Source organism: Ranitomeya imitator, chromosome 1, assembly GCF_032444005.1.
Source record: "Ranitomeya imitator isolate aRanImi1 chromosome 1, aRanImi1.pri, whole genome shotgun sequence".
Lineage (NCBI taxonomy): Eukaryota > Metazoa > Chordata > Amphibia > Anura > Dendrobatidae > Ranitomeya > Ranitomeya imitator.
Window position 1 is genome coordinate 1,206,140,904 of NC_091282.1, and position 12,967 is coordinate 1,206,153,870.

Sequence of the window (12,967 nt, forward strand, 5' to 3'; positions counted from 1 at the left end):
TGCCACTAAGGGGCTGAAAAAGATTTTTAGTAAGTTTGGAGTTACTAGGGCAGAAGCTTTTAGTAGAAAACTATGGGAAGGAATTCAGGAAAGGAAAAAAGGCATAATCAGAGACAAGAAATGGATAGATCAGATCCAAGCATTGATTGATGTCTCTAGGGTAGCAGAAAATGAGGGATGGACATATAATCAACAGAGTAAAAAGTGGTGTATTAGACCCACAGGCTGTGGAGAAAAACAAAATGTGGAATCTAAAAATACCCCACCCCCATACCTTAACCCACATGCCCCATCTTTTCTCCAAACACCACCTCAAAGTTTAGCCGGACCAGGAGGATGGGTATGTCCGCACTGTGGACAACAAAATCCAGACTGGAGAAATGATTGCCTAGCCTGTGGTACACCTAGACATGGCGCTGTACTTTCCCCTGTTAGGGTAGTACCAAGACCCTTTAGGGAACCTGGTGCTGACGGAGTAATGGGAACTAGATATCACCAAACTCGACAATATTTCCCTTGGTCCCCCGCTGAAGGCATGTCTCTCTTGCATAACGCACCAGATCTCACCCAGTGTCCAGTTAGATTTGCACAATATATACAGCAAATTATGCAGACTCATGCTGGAGTTTGGGCAGATGGAGAAGAATTATGTAGAATGAAAATGACTCCTGGACTCTTCCAGGAGCTATTAGCAAATCTACAGGTACATAGGCCCCAAGCAGGAGATGGTGCCTTACAAACGATAGAATCAGGTACACAATTTGTAGATCACTTAATGGTTTTCATGAGGGAGAGACAGAGGCAGAGAGGAACAACGGGAGTGGTGGCTCAGAAATCTGGACAATCAGTAGACGAATATTATCTAAGTGTAGAAAATAATTTCAGAGATGAAGGCATGGATCTAACCGCTCCAGGAATGATGAGGTTAGTTACAAAAACCTTTATAGATGGATTGTCTCCAAAAGTGAAGGAAAAGCTTAAGGCCGCAACCCCTGATTGGAGAACCTTGGAAGACCCACACCTGGCTAGACAGAAAGCTGTAGGGATAGAAATGGACTTAAGAGAAAATTCTAAGCCAGTAAGAATTGCACAGGCTAATACTGGCTCTGCTAATCAAAAGTTTACTTGTCATTACTGTAAGAAGCCAGGACATTTCCAAAGGGAATGTAGGAAGAGAAAAACAGATATAGATTCAGGAACCTTTGTACCCAAAAATAGGATAAATAACCCAGTGCCTGATCAAACAGACAGCTCAGAATGACTGAAAGTTATGCAGGTCTCTCTTCCTTCTAGAAGACCAATAATACAAGTTGAAGTTGAGGGTAAAAATGTACCTTTTCTGATAGATACGGGAGCAACATCCTCCATTTTAAATCAGGACTTTTTACCATATCCTGACAATATATCCTCAAAGGTTACATATGCAGAAGGGTATGATGGTAAAATTCAGGCGTTGCCCTTTACAAAACCTTTAAATGTGAGTTTTGGCCCTAAAACTTTTGTATCCAAATTTTTATTTGCTAAAGGTGCACCTACCTGCTTGTTGGGTACTGATGTCTTAAGTAAAATGCATGCAAACATCCATTTTAGAGAAGATGGCACAGTTATGCTGACCATCCCTGAAGATGCAGAAACTCTGGAACCATATGTTAGAATACAGGCAATGGAGGATTTTCCCGAAATTTACACTCAACAAGCAAAAATTGACTTGTCTCGGGTTCCTGACAGCCTATGGGCAAAAGGAGACACTGATGTAGGATTTTTATCAGTAGCTCCTATACTGTTAGAAACTGCCCCGGGAACCATATTACCTCAGCTTAGGCAATACCCCATCAGCGCCCAGCAAGAACAGGCGATTTCTCAACAAATTCAGGATTATGTGTTACAAGGTGTTTTGGTAGAAATCAGGTCACCCGCCAATACACCCTTATATCCTGTTAAAAAGAAAGTGTCCTCCAAAGAAACTATTGTGAAATATCGCATGGTGCACGACTTACGGGAAATCAATAAGGTTTTGGCACCGGTCACCCCTGTGGTACCGAATCCTCATACCTTACTGTCTCAAATTCCCAGCACTGCTGCATATTTTACGGTAATTGACTTATCAAACGCATTTTTTTCTGTGCCACTACATAAGAACTGCTGGCATTTGTTTGCCTTTACATTCAAGGGTAAACAATTAGCATGGACAAGATTGCCACAAGGTATGGTACACTCACCAACTTTGTACTCTGAAGCAATGCAGACCGTGCTAAAAAATTTCATCCCAGAACCAGGAGTAGTCATTCTACAGTATGTAGATGACTTACTTATTTGTTGCCCTGATGAGCAGACGGCAGTTACCTCAACTGTTAATTTCTTAATTTTCCTAGCGCAAGAAGGCTGTAAAGTAAATAGACAGAAACTCCAGGCTTGTCAACAAACAGTCGTGTTTTTAGGTCACTGCATATCACAGGGCATCAGACACCTCACACCTCAACGTACGGAAGCCATACATAACATGCTTGAACCCAGGAATCACAAACAGCTGCGTGCTTTCCTAGGTATTGTTTCACACTGTAGACAGTGGATCATACATGCAAGTCAACTCATGCAGCCTTTATATGACTGTATTGCCAACACACCATATTCACTCAGTGAAGAGGCTAAACAGTCATTTTCCTCTTTGAAAACAGCACTGGTATCAGCTCCGGCTTTGGGACTCCCAGGCTACACTAAACCTTTTCAATTGATGGCAGCTGAGATATCCTCACATGCTACAGGGGTGCTCACACAAAAACATGGAAACAAACAGAGACCTGTGGCATACATATCAGCTCATCTGGACCCTGTAGCTAGAGCCGCACCTTCTTGTGTAAGAGTAGTAGCCGCAATTTCACTGTTATTAGATAAAGCTTCTGAGATTGTTCTTGATCATCCACTTCTAGTTCAGACCACTCATGATGTACATGGCATTCTTAACCAGGTCCAACCTAAACATATTTCAATGGCCAGACACCTCCGTCTCCAATGTTCCCTACTACTCAGTGCCGCCCAACATTTCCTTTGCCAGGATTCAGACTCTTAATCTCGCGTCTTTGCTCCCTTTAGAGTCTGAGGGGGGTACCATACCTGAGGAAACTGCAACTGCACTCTCCAACTCCTTTGACCCATCAAAGTCAATGCATGATTGTGTACAATTAATGGAACAAGAGACTCAGGGCTTATGTAATGTACGTGACAAGCCACTCTGTAATGCTACATTTGAACTTTTCATAGATGGCAGTAGATATGCAGATATGAATGGACAATTTCATACAGGTTATGCGGTAGTAACTCAGCATGAAGTGCTGAAAGCAGAACCTCTCCCTGCTAATCAGTCTGCACAAGAAGCAGAACTTACGGCATTAGTTGAAGCTCTAAAAATAGCCAAAGATCAGACAGCAAACATATACACTGATTCTAGATATGCACATGGCATTATTTTCGATTTTGGCGTAATATGGAGAGCCAGAGGTTATATGACTGCTTCAGGCCAACCTGTTAAACATGCCTCCCTCATTAGACAGATTCTGGAGGCAGCACAAGAAACTAAAGAAATAGCGGTGATAAAGGTAGCTGCACATGTGAGCCTCGACACCGAGGAAGCCAGGGGTAACGATAAAGCCGATAAGGCAGCAAAACAGGCAGCACGTAAACCCTTACATCATGCCCACACACTAGATAGCTCTGAAGATGATGAGGAAAGATTGAAGGAAGCTCAGAAACAGGTAGACGACGAAGAACGAGGGCAGTGGCAGAAAAAAGGGGCAGAAGATCAGCAAGGATTATGACGCTCAAGGTAAAAGAAAGGTGGTTGGCTCCAGGCTTTGGTAATTTTGCTCGGAACATGTGTGCTGCATGCGCTATATGCCTGGCACACAATCCAGGTCAGGCCATTAAAACCCCAACCAAGCATCATGTAAGACCACTGTATCCCTTTCAAAGACTCCAGATCGACTACATCCAACTTCCTAGGTACAATGGATACGAATATGTGCTTGTGTGTGTGGACATGTTCTCAGGGTGGCCAGAGGCTTATCCAGTTCGTAAAGCCTCAGCAAAAACTACTGCCATTAAAATAGCACATGAACTGATACCCCGTTACGGCATGCCTGAGGTGATCGAGTCAGATAGAGGTACCCATTTTACTGGGGAAATATTCCAGAATGTTATGAAAATGTTGGGAGTAGAAAACCAGTTTCACACTCCATATCATCCACAGAGTTCAGGTAAAGTGGAAAGATTAAATGGGACAATAAAATTAAAAATCCAGAAGGCCATGGCAGAAACAGGAAAGCCTTGGACCGAGTGTCTACCACTTGCCCTGTATTCCATCCGAAACACCCCAAGGGGGAAGGCTAAGCTTTCACCACGAGATTCTTTTTGGTAGAGCAGCAAATTTGGGTTGTTATTTTCCACAACAACTGATGTTGAATACTGAGACTTTAACTGCTTATGTACAAGAATTACAAAAACGTTTAACTAAAGTGCATTCGCAAGTTTTTGTTTCCCTTCCAGATCCAGAAAATCTCGAAGGAGGCCACAAGTTGGAACCTGGTGATCAAGTCTACGTGAAAAGACACACCAGAAAGACTCTGGAACCGAGATTTGACGGACCTTTCCAAGTCCTGTTAACAACTCCAACAGCAGTCAAGCTTGAAGGAAAGGCATCATGGATACATGCAAGCCATTGCAAAAAAGCAGTATAAGACTCATGATATTGATGTTAATAATGTTAACCTCAACGGAGGCATGGGAAAGACTGAATTCTCTAGCCCCTTTGAACAATAGATTCGTACAACATCATAGAAAATTAGTGCATGACTTGTTAAATAATACGCAACCCCTGGCAGATTGTTGGATCTGTACCCATTCACCAGTATCAGCCACAAGTATACCTTTTCTAGCAGTTCCCGTGTCAGCTGAAGAAATATTCGCTTGGCCTAATTGTTCAGACAACCTGGCCAACAACCAACCTGGCAATACTAGACTATGGAATACTACAATCGCCATACCAATTGTGGGATGGGTAGAATTTCCTTGGTGGCAGGGCAATCTTACAGGAAAAATAGACAACTTACAATATTTAGCATTCAAGGGAGGAAAATGGGTACCTAGGAATAAGACTGGATTAACTGATTTAGGACAGGTCCCCACTGAAAATCTACAGCTCAGTTTCAGTACAACCACCCCTTCCTCTGATGCTTTCAAACCTACAGTATTGGAAAGATACATACATAATAGAAAATGGGAACATTCTGAGTTGTTCCCCCAAGGTGATGCAGACAGTTGTACAAGTAAGCCGGGGAACCTGGTTTGTAATGAATCCAATGAGTATGTCAACGGAATGCATGTATGTGGGAATCCCGCAGCCGGGTACTGTAGCCCCTTGGGACAAAAACCCTCTTGGTGTATGCTTCAGAATGTATCTAGTTTTGTGGATTTGGCTCACAGATTGGTATTGCAGCACTCAGCTTTGTGGGATCTGCCTGAGGGTACATTTTGGATATGCGGAGAAGGAGCATATAAATGGCTTCCCGTAGGTATAAAGGGTACTTGTACATTAGGACGCCTAACCCCGGCTACTTTCATAATTTCAAATAAACAAGTGAATATGCAAGCCGTGCCCAAGCACACACTGTATAAAAGAGCTGCAGATAACTCACCACGTCCCTCGGGGAGGCCGCATATAGTACAAATGGGAATTCCCAACAAAATTGCTAGTACCATTTTTTATTTATCCTATGTTAACACAAATGTGGGATAAATTAGTTAGAGCCACGGATTATCTAGATGATCAGATTTGGGATATATTGGACATATTAAATACTAGTATAGCTGTACAGAATCAGCTTATAATAGTCACTAACCAACATACCCTGGTATTGGATTACCTAACTGCCTCACAAGGGGGTATGTGTCAAATCATCGGACCCACCTGCTGTCATTATATAGACCCGAATAGTACTATGAGTATGAGATTTAAATTAAAAGACGTACAACGACTCAGGGATCAGTATGACAAAGACAATGACCAAAATAAGGATAGCTGGTGGTCAGATACCTTTTCTTTTCTTAACCCGGCCAATTGGTTCAGAGGGATCGGTGGGTGGGTTACCGGGATTATGCAAAGCCTAATACATACAGTTATGGTTATTGTAATTATATATGTATTATTCAAGGTTGTACTCAAGGGTATCTCGGTATGCACAAATAAATTTTGTGTAATGGATGCGAGAATATAAAGTTTTTTTTTTGTAATATTATTTTATTATTATTATTATTATTTATTATTATAGCGCCATTTATTCCATGGCGCTTTACATGTGAGGAGGGGTATACATAATAAAACAAGTACAATAATCTTGAAAAATACAAGTCACAACTGGTACAGGAGGAGAGAGGACCCTGCCCGCGAGGGCTCACAATCTACAAGGGATGGGTGAGGATACAGTAGGTGAGGGTAGAGCTGGCCGTGCAGCGGTTTGGTCAATCGGTGGTTACTGCAGGTTGTAGGCTTGTCGGAAGAGGTGGGTCTTCAGGTTCTTTTTGAAGGTTTCGATGGTAGGCGAGAGTCTGATATGTTGTGGTAGAGCATTCCAGAGTAGGGGGGATGCACGAGAGAAATCTTGTATGCGATTGTGGGAAGAGGAGATAATAGGGGAGTAGAGAAGGAGATCTTGTGAGGATCGGAGGTTGCGTGCAGGAAAGTACCGGGAGACGAGGTCACAGATGTATGGAGGAGACAGGTTGTGGATGGCTTTATATGTCATGGTTAGGCTTTTGTACTGGAGTCTCTGGGTGATGGGGAGCCAGTGCAGGGATTGACAGAGGGGAGAGGCCGGGGAATAGCGGGGGGACAGGTGGATTAGTCGGGCAGCAGAGTTTAGAATAGATTGGAGGGGTGCAAGAGTGTTAGAGGGGAGGCCACAGAGCAGGAGGTTACAGTAGTCAAGGCGGGAGATGATGAGGGAATGGACTAGGGTTTTTGCAGATTCTTGGTTTAGGAATGTGCGGATCCGTGAAATATTTTTGAGTTGGAGGCGGCAGGAAGTGGAAAGGGTTTGGATATGTGGTTTAAAGGAGAGATCAGTGTCAAGGATTACCCCAAGACAGCGGGCTTGTGGGACTGGGGAGAGTGGGCAGCCGTTTACTGTAATGGATAGGTTCGTTGGGGAGATCGCGTGAGATGGGGGAAAGATGATGAATTCTGTTTTGTCCATGTTAAGTTTTAGAAATCTAGTGGAGAAGAAGGATGAAATAGCAGACAGACATTGAGGGATTCTGGTTAGTAGGGAGGTGATATCTGGTCCAGAGATGTAGATCTGTGTGTCGTCAGCATAGAGATGATACTGAAAGCCGTGAGATTCTATGAGCTGTCCCAGGCCAAAGGTGTAGATGGAGAAGAGCAGGGGTCCTAGAACTGAACCTTGCGGGACTCCGACAGATAGGGGGCGAGGTGAGGAGGTGGTGTGTGAGTGGGAGACGCTGAATGTACGGTCAGTTAGGTATGATGAGATCCAGGATAGGGCCAATTCTGTGATGCCAAGGGATGAGAGGGTCTGCAGCAGCAGGGAATGGTCCACTGTGTCAAAGGCAGAGGACAGGTCCAGGAGGAGGAGGACAGAGTAGTGTCGCTTGCTCTTGGCGGTTAATAGGTCATTGGTGACCTTAGTTAGGGCAGTTTCAGTGGAGTGGTGTGACCGGAAGCCTGATTGAAAGCGGTCGAAGAAGGAGCAGGAAGATAGATGGGAGGACAGTTCAATATGGACATGTTGTTCCAGTAGTTTTGAGGCAAAGGGGAGAAGTGATATAGGGCGATAGCTAGATACAGAGGATGGGTCAAGAGAGGGCTTTTTGAGGATAGGTGTGATTGTGGCATGTTTAAAGCTTGAGGGGAAAATGCCAGTTGTTAGTGATAGGTTAAAGAGATGGGTTAGGGTTGGGATGAAGACTGTGGTGAGGTTTGGGATGAAGTGGGATGGGAGTGGGTCAAGTGCACAGGTGGTGAGATGCGATCTTGAGAGTAGAGTGGAGAGTCCGTCTTCTGTAATGGTGGAGAAGTTGGTTTTGGAGGTGGAGGGCTGGGTAGTTGGGAGGAAGGGTTCTGGGGGTTGTTTACTAAAATTGTCTCTGATGTTCTCAATTTTCTGCTTGAAAAATGAGGCGAAGTCTTCAGCTGAGATGAGTGGGGAGGGAGGAGGTGCTGGGGGACGGAGGAGAGAGTTGAAGGTGTTGAATAACTGTTTGGGGTTGTGAGACAGGGAGGATATGAGAGATGAGAAGTAGGTTTGTTTTGCTGTGGCGAGCATGGTTTTGAAAGCAGTGAGGGACTGTTTGAATGCGATGAAGTGCTCGATGGAGTGGGATCATTTCCATCTGCGCTCAGCAGCTCTGGAAGCTCGCCTCAGTTCTTTTGTCATGCTGGTGTGCCAGGGTTGTCTGTTGATTTTGCGAGCTTTGGTATGTGTGAGAGGGGCAAGAGATTCCAAAGCTGCAGCTATTGTGGTGTTATATAGAGTGGCAGCATCATCCGCATTGTGTAGGGAGCTTATGTCTGTGAGAGGGAGGAGGGATTCAGAGAGTGAGTGAAGATCAAGGTGTTTAAGATTTCTGCGAGGGTGTGAGAGTTTGTGGGGTGGGGTGGGGGTTGTAGACAAGGAGTGGAAAGGGAAGAGAATGTAAGTAGGTTGTGGTCAGAAAGAGGAAGAGGTGAGTTTGAGAGGTTAGATAGGGAGCAGAGGCGGGTGAGAATGAGGTCCAGTGTGTGACCATCTTTGTGGGTGGCTGTAGAAGACCATTGAGTGAGGCCAAAGGAGGAAGTGAGAGATAGAAGTTTAGTGGCAGCTGAGAGGGAAGTGTCAATGTAATATCACAAAAAGAATGACTAAAATGATCGACAAGGTTTTGAATGGAATATGTCAAAGGGGGGATTGTGAAGAGCAGAACAAAAATGATTACCTCAATGAACAAAAATAAAAAAAAAGAATTTGTGATAAATATTGACCTGTCCATTCAAGGACATTTTAGCTATAGTATGAAATCCTGTTTTTCTTGTCTGTGGAATTGCCTTTGTACTGTTTGTTGTGAAACTGCCGCCCACGAAACTGTTTTCTTTTCTTTTCTTTCTTTCCTGTTTTGTCTCTTTGTTTAAACATGCAAAACTTGTATAACCACTAAACCTACTGAAACAACTATATAAAGAAGGGATAGCACTTTGAAGGCAGGCGTGCTTCAGAGACTTCCCAGTGATACACTATACAAGACGTGTCTTGTGTATTATTTCTGGTGATTCCCCACTTCCAAAGGCTGCTCCGACTGAGTGTGATCCCGACAGCCTAAAAAAACCAAAAACATTTTGCACAAAGATTGCTGAACGTTGACGCTCGGCGGCGAGGCCATGTTCACACAACACTATGCTGATTTTTTTTCCTTTTGTAATAAATTGAGGTAAAATTATATTTTTGCTGCGATCTTTAAAAATCCTGGGTAAAAAAAATGTTTTTTTTTTTCTGTTTACAGCAGTTACAGATAGCACCTTTTATATGTAATTATTTTTTTTTTTTTACCATTACTTTAATTTCCTTACAGATATGCCCCCGGGACTAGACACATTATATTATTATTTATTCCTGTGTAGTTTTTCCACTATTATAATCTCTCTGTATTAAAAAATGGCGCACAAGGTAGTTGTTGCCCATAGCAACCAAATTTCACATCTCCACAGTGCGTCAGTAAAGCAGAGCGCTGATTGGTTGCGATGGACAACAACCAATGACGTCATTACTAGTGGACTCTCACTGCCGGTCTGTCAAGGGCACTAAACACGTGTGTAACCCGCAAGTGGAACGTACCAAGTTGTTTAGAGAGGGAGTGAGAGTAGCTTGTCGCTTCCTGTTATACCCTGAATAGTGACGCAGGATATCGCTCACATTTGGGAAAGAATTAAACACACTCCGGGTTGTACCAGTGTTTGGGTGTAGTAGCGCGAGGGGGGATAACTGACGCCCCTGTTTTCTCTTGTGAGTGGTACAATCCTGGTCTTGGTGTCATGGCGCTGCCCTGTGTGAGGCTGGGAGCTGTGCGGTTCCGTACAGGGACGCTGCTCAGGTAGCATATAGGGGGAAGGGGCCGTGTATATAGTGCGGGGGATATGGAGAGGCTGCAGTCCTGTGTCAGTGAGGAGATGGGGAGGCTGCAGTCCTGTGTCAGTGAGGAGATGGAGGAGCTGCAGTCCTGTGTCAGTGAGGAGGTGGGGAGGCTGCAGTCCTGTGTCAGTGAGGAGATGGAGAGACTGCAGTCCTGTGTCAGTGAGGAGATGGAGAGGCTGCAGTCCTGTGTCAGTGATGAGATGGAGAGGCTGCAGTCCTGTGTCAGTGAGGAGATGGGGAGGCTGCAGTCCTGTGTCAGTGAGGAGGTGGAGAGGCTGCAGTCCTGTGTCAGTGAGGAGATGGAGAGACTGCAGTCCTGTGTTAGTGAGGAGATGGAGAGGCTGCAGTCCTGTGTCAGTGAGGAGGTGGAGAGGCTGCAGTCCTGTGTCAGTGAGGAGATGGAGAGACTGCAGTCCTGTGTCAGTGAGGAGATGGAGAGACTGCAGTCCTGTGTCAGTGAGGAGATGGAGAGGCTGCAATCCTGTGTCAGTGAGGAGATGGAGAGGCTGCAGTCACAGGGAGGCTGCGGTGGTTTGGGCCACTGCTGATCAGGTGTATCCTAGTAATGAGGCATCAATAGGCAAAACCTCCAGTTCCTGACCTGAGCTCTGGGGATGTATTTTCTGCGCTCCGTTGTATCCCTCCTCTGTTTTCTGTGCTCCGTTGTATCCCTCCTCTGTTTTCTGCGCTCCGTTGTAGCCCTCCTCTGTTTTCTGCTCCATTGTATCCCTCCTCTGTTTTCTGCGCTCCGTTGTAGCCCTCCTCTGTTTTCTGCGCTCCGTTGTATCCCTCCTCTGTTTTCTGTGCTCCGTTGTATCCCTCCTCTGTTTTCTGCGCTCCGTTGTAGCCCTCCTCTGTTTTCTGCGCTCCGTTGTATCCCTCCTCTGTTTTCTGCGCTCCGTTGTAGCCCTCCTGTTTTCTGCGCTCCGTTGTAGCCCTCCTCTGTTTTCTGTGCTCCGTTGTAGCCCTCCTCTGTTTTCTGCGCTCCGTTGTAGCCCTCCTCTGTTTTCTGCGCTCCGTTGTAGCCCTCCTCTGTTTTCTGCGCTCCGTTGTAGCCCTCCTCTGTTTTCTGCGCTCCGTTGCAGCCCTCCTCTGTTTTCTGCGCTCCGTTGTAGCCCTCCTCTGTTTTCTGCGCTCCGTTGCAGCCCTCCTCTGTTTTCTGCGCTCCGTTGTAGCCCTCCTCTGTTTTCTGCGCTCCGTTGTAGCCCTCCTCTGTTTTCTGCGCTCCGTTGTATCCCTTCTCTGTTTTCTGCGCTCCGTTGTAGCCCTCCTCTGTTTTCTGCGCTCCGTTGCAGCCCTCCTCTGTTTTCTGCGCTCCGTTGTAGCCCTCCTCTGTTTTCTGCGCTCCGTTGTAGCCCTCCTCTGTTTTCTGCGCTCCGTTGTATCCCTTCTCTGTTTTCTGCGCTCCGTTGTAGCCCTCCTCTGTTTTCTGCGCTCCGTTGCAGCCCTCCTCTGTTTTCTGCGCTCTGTTGTAGCCCTCCTCTGTTTTCTGCGCTCCGTTGTAGCCCTCCTCTGTTTTCTGCGCTCCGTTGCAGCCCTCCTCTGTTTTCTGCGCTCCGTTGCAGCCCTCCTCTGTTTTCTGCGCTCCGTTGTAGCCCTCCTCTGTTTTCTGCGCTCCGTTGTAGCCCTCCTCTGTTTTCTGCGCTCCGTTGTAGCCCTCCTCTGTTTTCTGCGCTCCGTTGTAGCCCTCCTCTGTTTTCTGCGCTCCGTTGTAGCCCTCCTCTGTTTTCTGCGCTCCGTTGTAGCCCTCCTCTGTTTTCTGCGCTCCGTTGTAGCCCTCCTCTGTTTTCTGCGCTCCGTTGTAGCCCTCCTCTGTTTTCTGCGCTCCGTTGTAGCCCTCCTCTGTTTTCTGCGCTCCGTTGTAGCCCTCCTCTGTTTTCTGCGCTCCGTTGTAGCCCTCCTCTGTTTTCTGCGCTCCGTTGTAGCCCTCCTCTGTTTTCTGCGCTCCGTTGTAGCCCTCCTCTGTTTTCTGCGCTCCGTTGTAGCCCTCCTCTGTTTTCTGCGCTCCGTTGTAGCCCTCCTCTGTTTTCTGCGCTCCGTTGTAGCCCTCCTCTGTTTTCTGCGCTCCGTTGTAGCCCTCCTCTGTTTTCTGCGCTCCGTTGTAGCCCTCCTCTGTTTTCTGCGCTCCGTTGTAGCCCTCCTCTGTTTTCTGCGCTCCGTTGTAGCCCTCCTCTGTTTTCTGCGCTCCGTTGTAGCCCTCCTCTGTTTTCTGCGCTCCGTTGTAGCCCTCCTCTGTTTTCTGCGCTCCGTTGTAGCCCTCCTCTGTTTTCTGCGCTCCGTTGTAGCCCTCCTCTGTTTTCTGCGCTCCGTTGTAGCCCTCCTCTGTTTTCTGCGCTCCGTTGTAGCCCTCCTCTGTTTTCTGCTGCGTTGTTATAACCCTCCTCTGTTTTCTGCGCTCCGTTGTAGCCCTCCTCTGTTTTCTGCGCTCCGTTGTAGCCCTCCTCTGTTTTCTGCGCTCCGTTGTAGCCCTCCTCTGTTTTCTGCGCTCCGTTGTAGCCCTCCTCTGTTTTCTGCGCTCCGTTGTATCCCTCCTCTGTTTTCTGCGCTCCGTTGTAGCCCTCCTCTGTTTTCTGCGCTCCGTTATAGCCCTCCTCTGTTTTCTGCGCTCCGTTGTAGCCCTCCTCTGTTTTCTGCGCTCCGTTGTAGCCCTCCTCTGTTTTCTGCGCTCCGTTGTAGCCCTCCTCTGTTTTCTGCGCTCCGTTGTAGCCCTCCTCTGTTTTCTGCGCTCCGTTGTAACCCTCCTGTTTTCTGCGCTCCGTTGTAGCCCTCCTCTGTTTTCTGCTGCGTTGTTATAA

The 12,967-nt window shown here is 46.5% G+C and overlaps 1 protein-coding gene across 1 annotated transcript in view; it reads left to right on the forward strand.

Annotated features, from left to right (window-relative positions):
* The first annotated feature begins 9,951 nt into the window (after window positions 1-9,951).
* PTCD3 (pentatricopeptide repeat domain 3) overlaps window positions 9,952-12,967 on the forward strand; it is a 56,810-nt gene continuing 53,794 nt past the window's right edge. Inside the window, exon 1 of the mRNA XM_069744925.1 lies at window positions 9,952-10,131. Within this exon, the coding sequence (XP_069601026.1) occupies window positions 10,073-10,131 (59 nt within the window). The 5' untranslated portion in view covers window positions 9,952-10,072. The remainder of the gene's footprint in view (window positions 10,132-12,967) is intronic.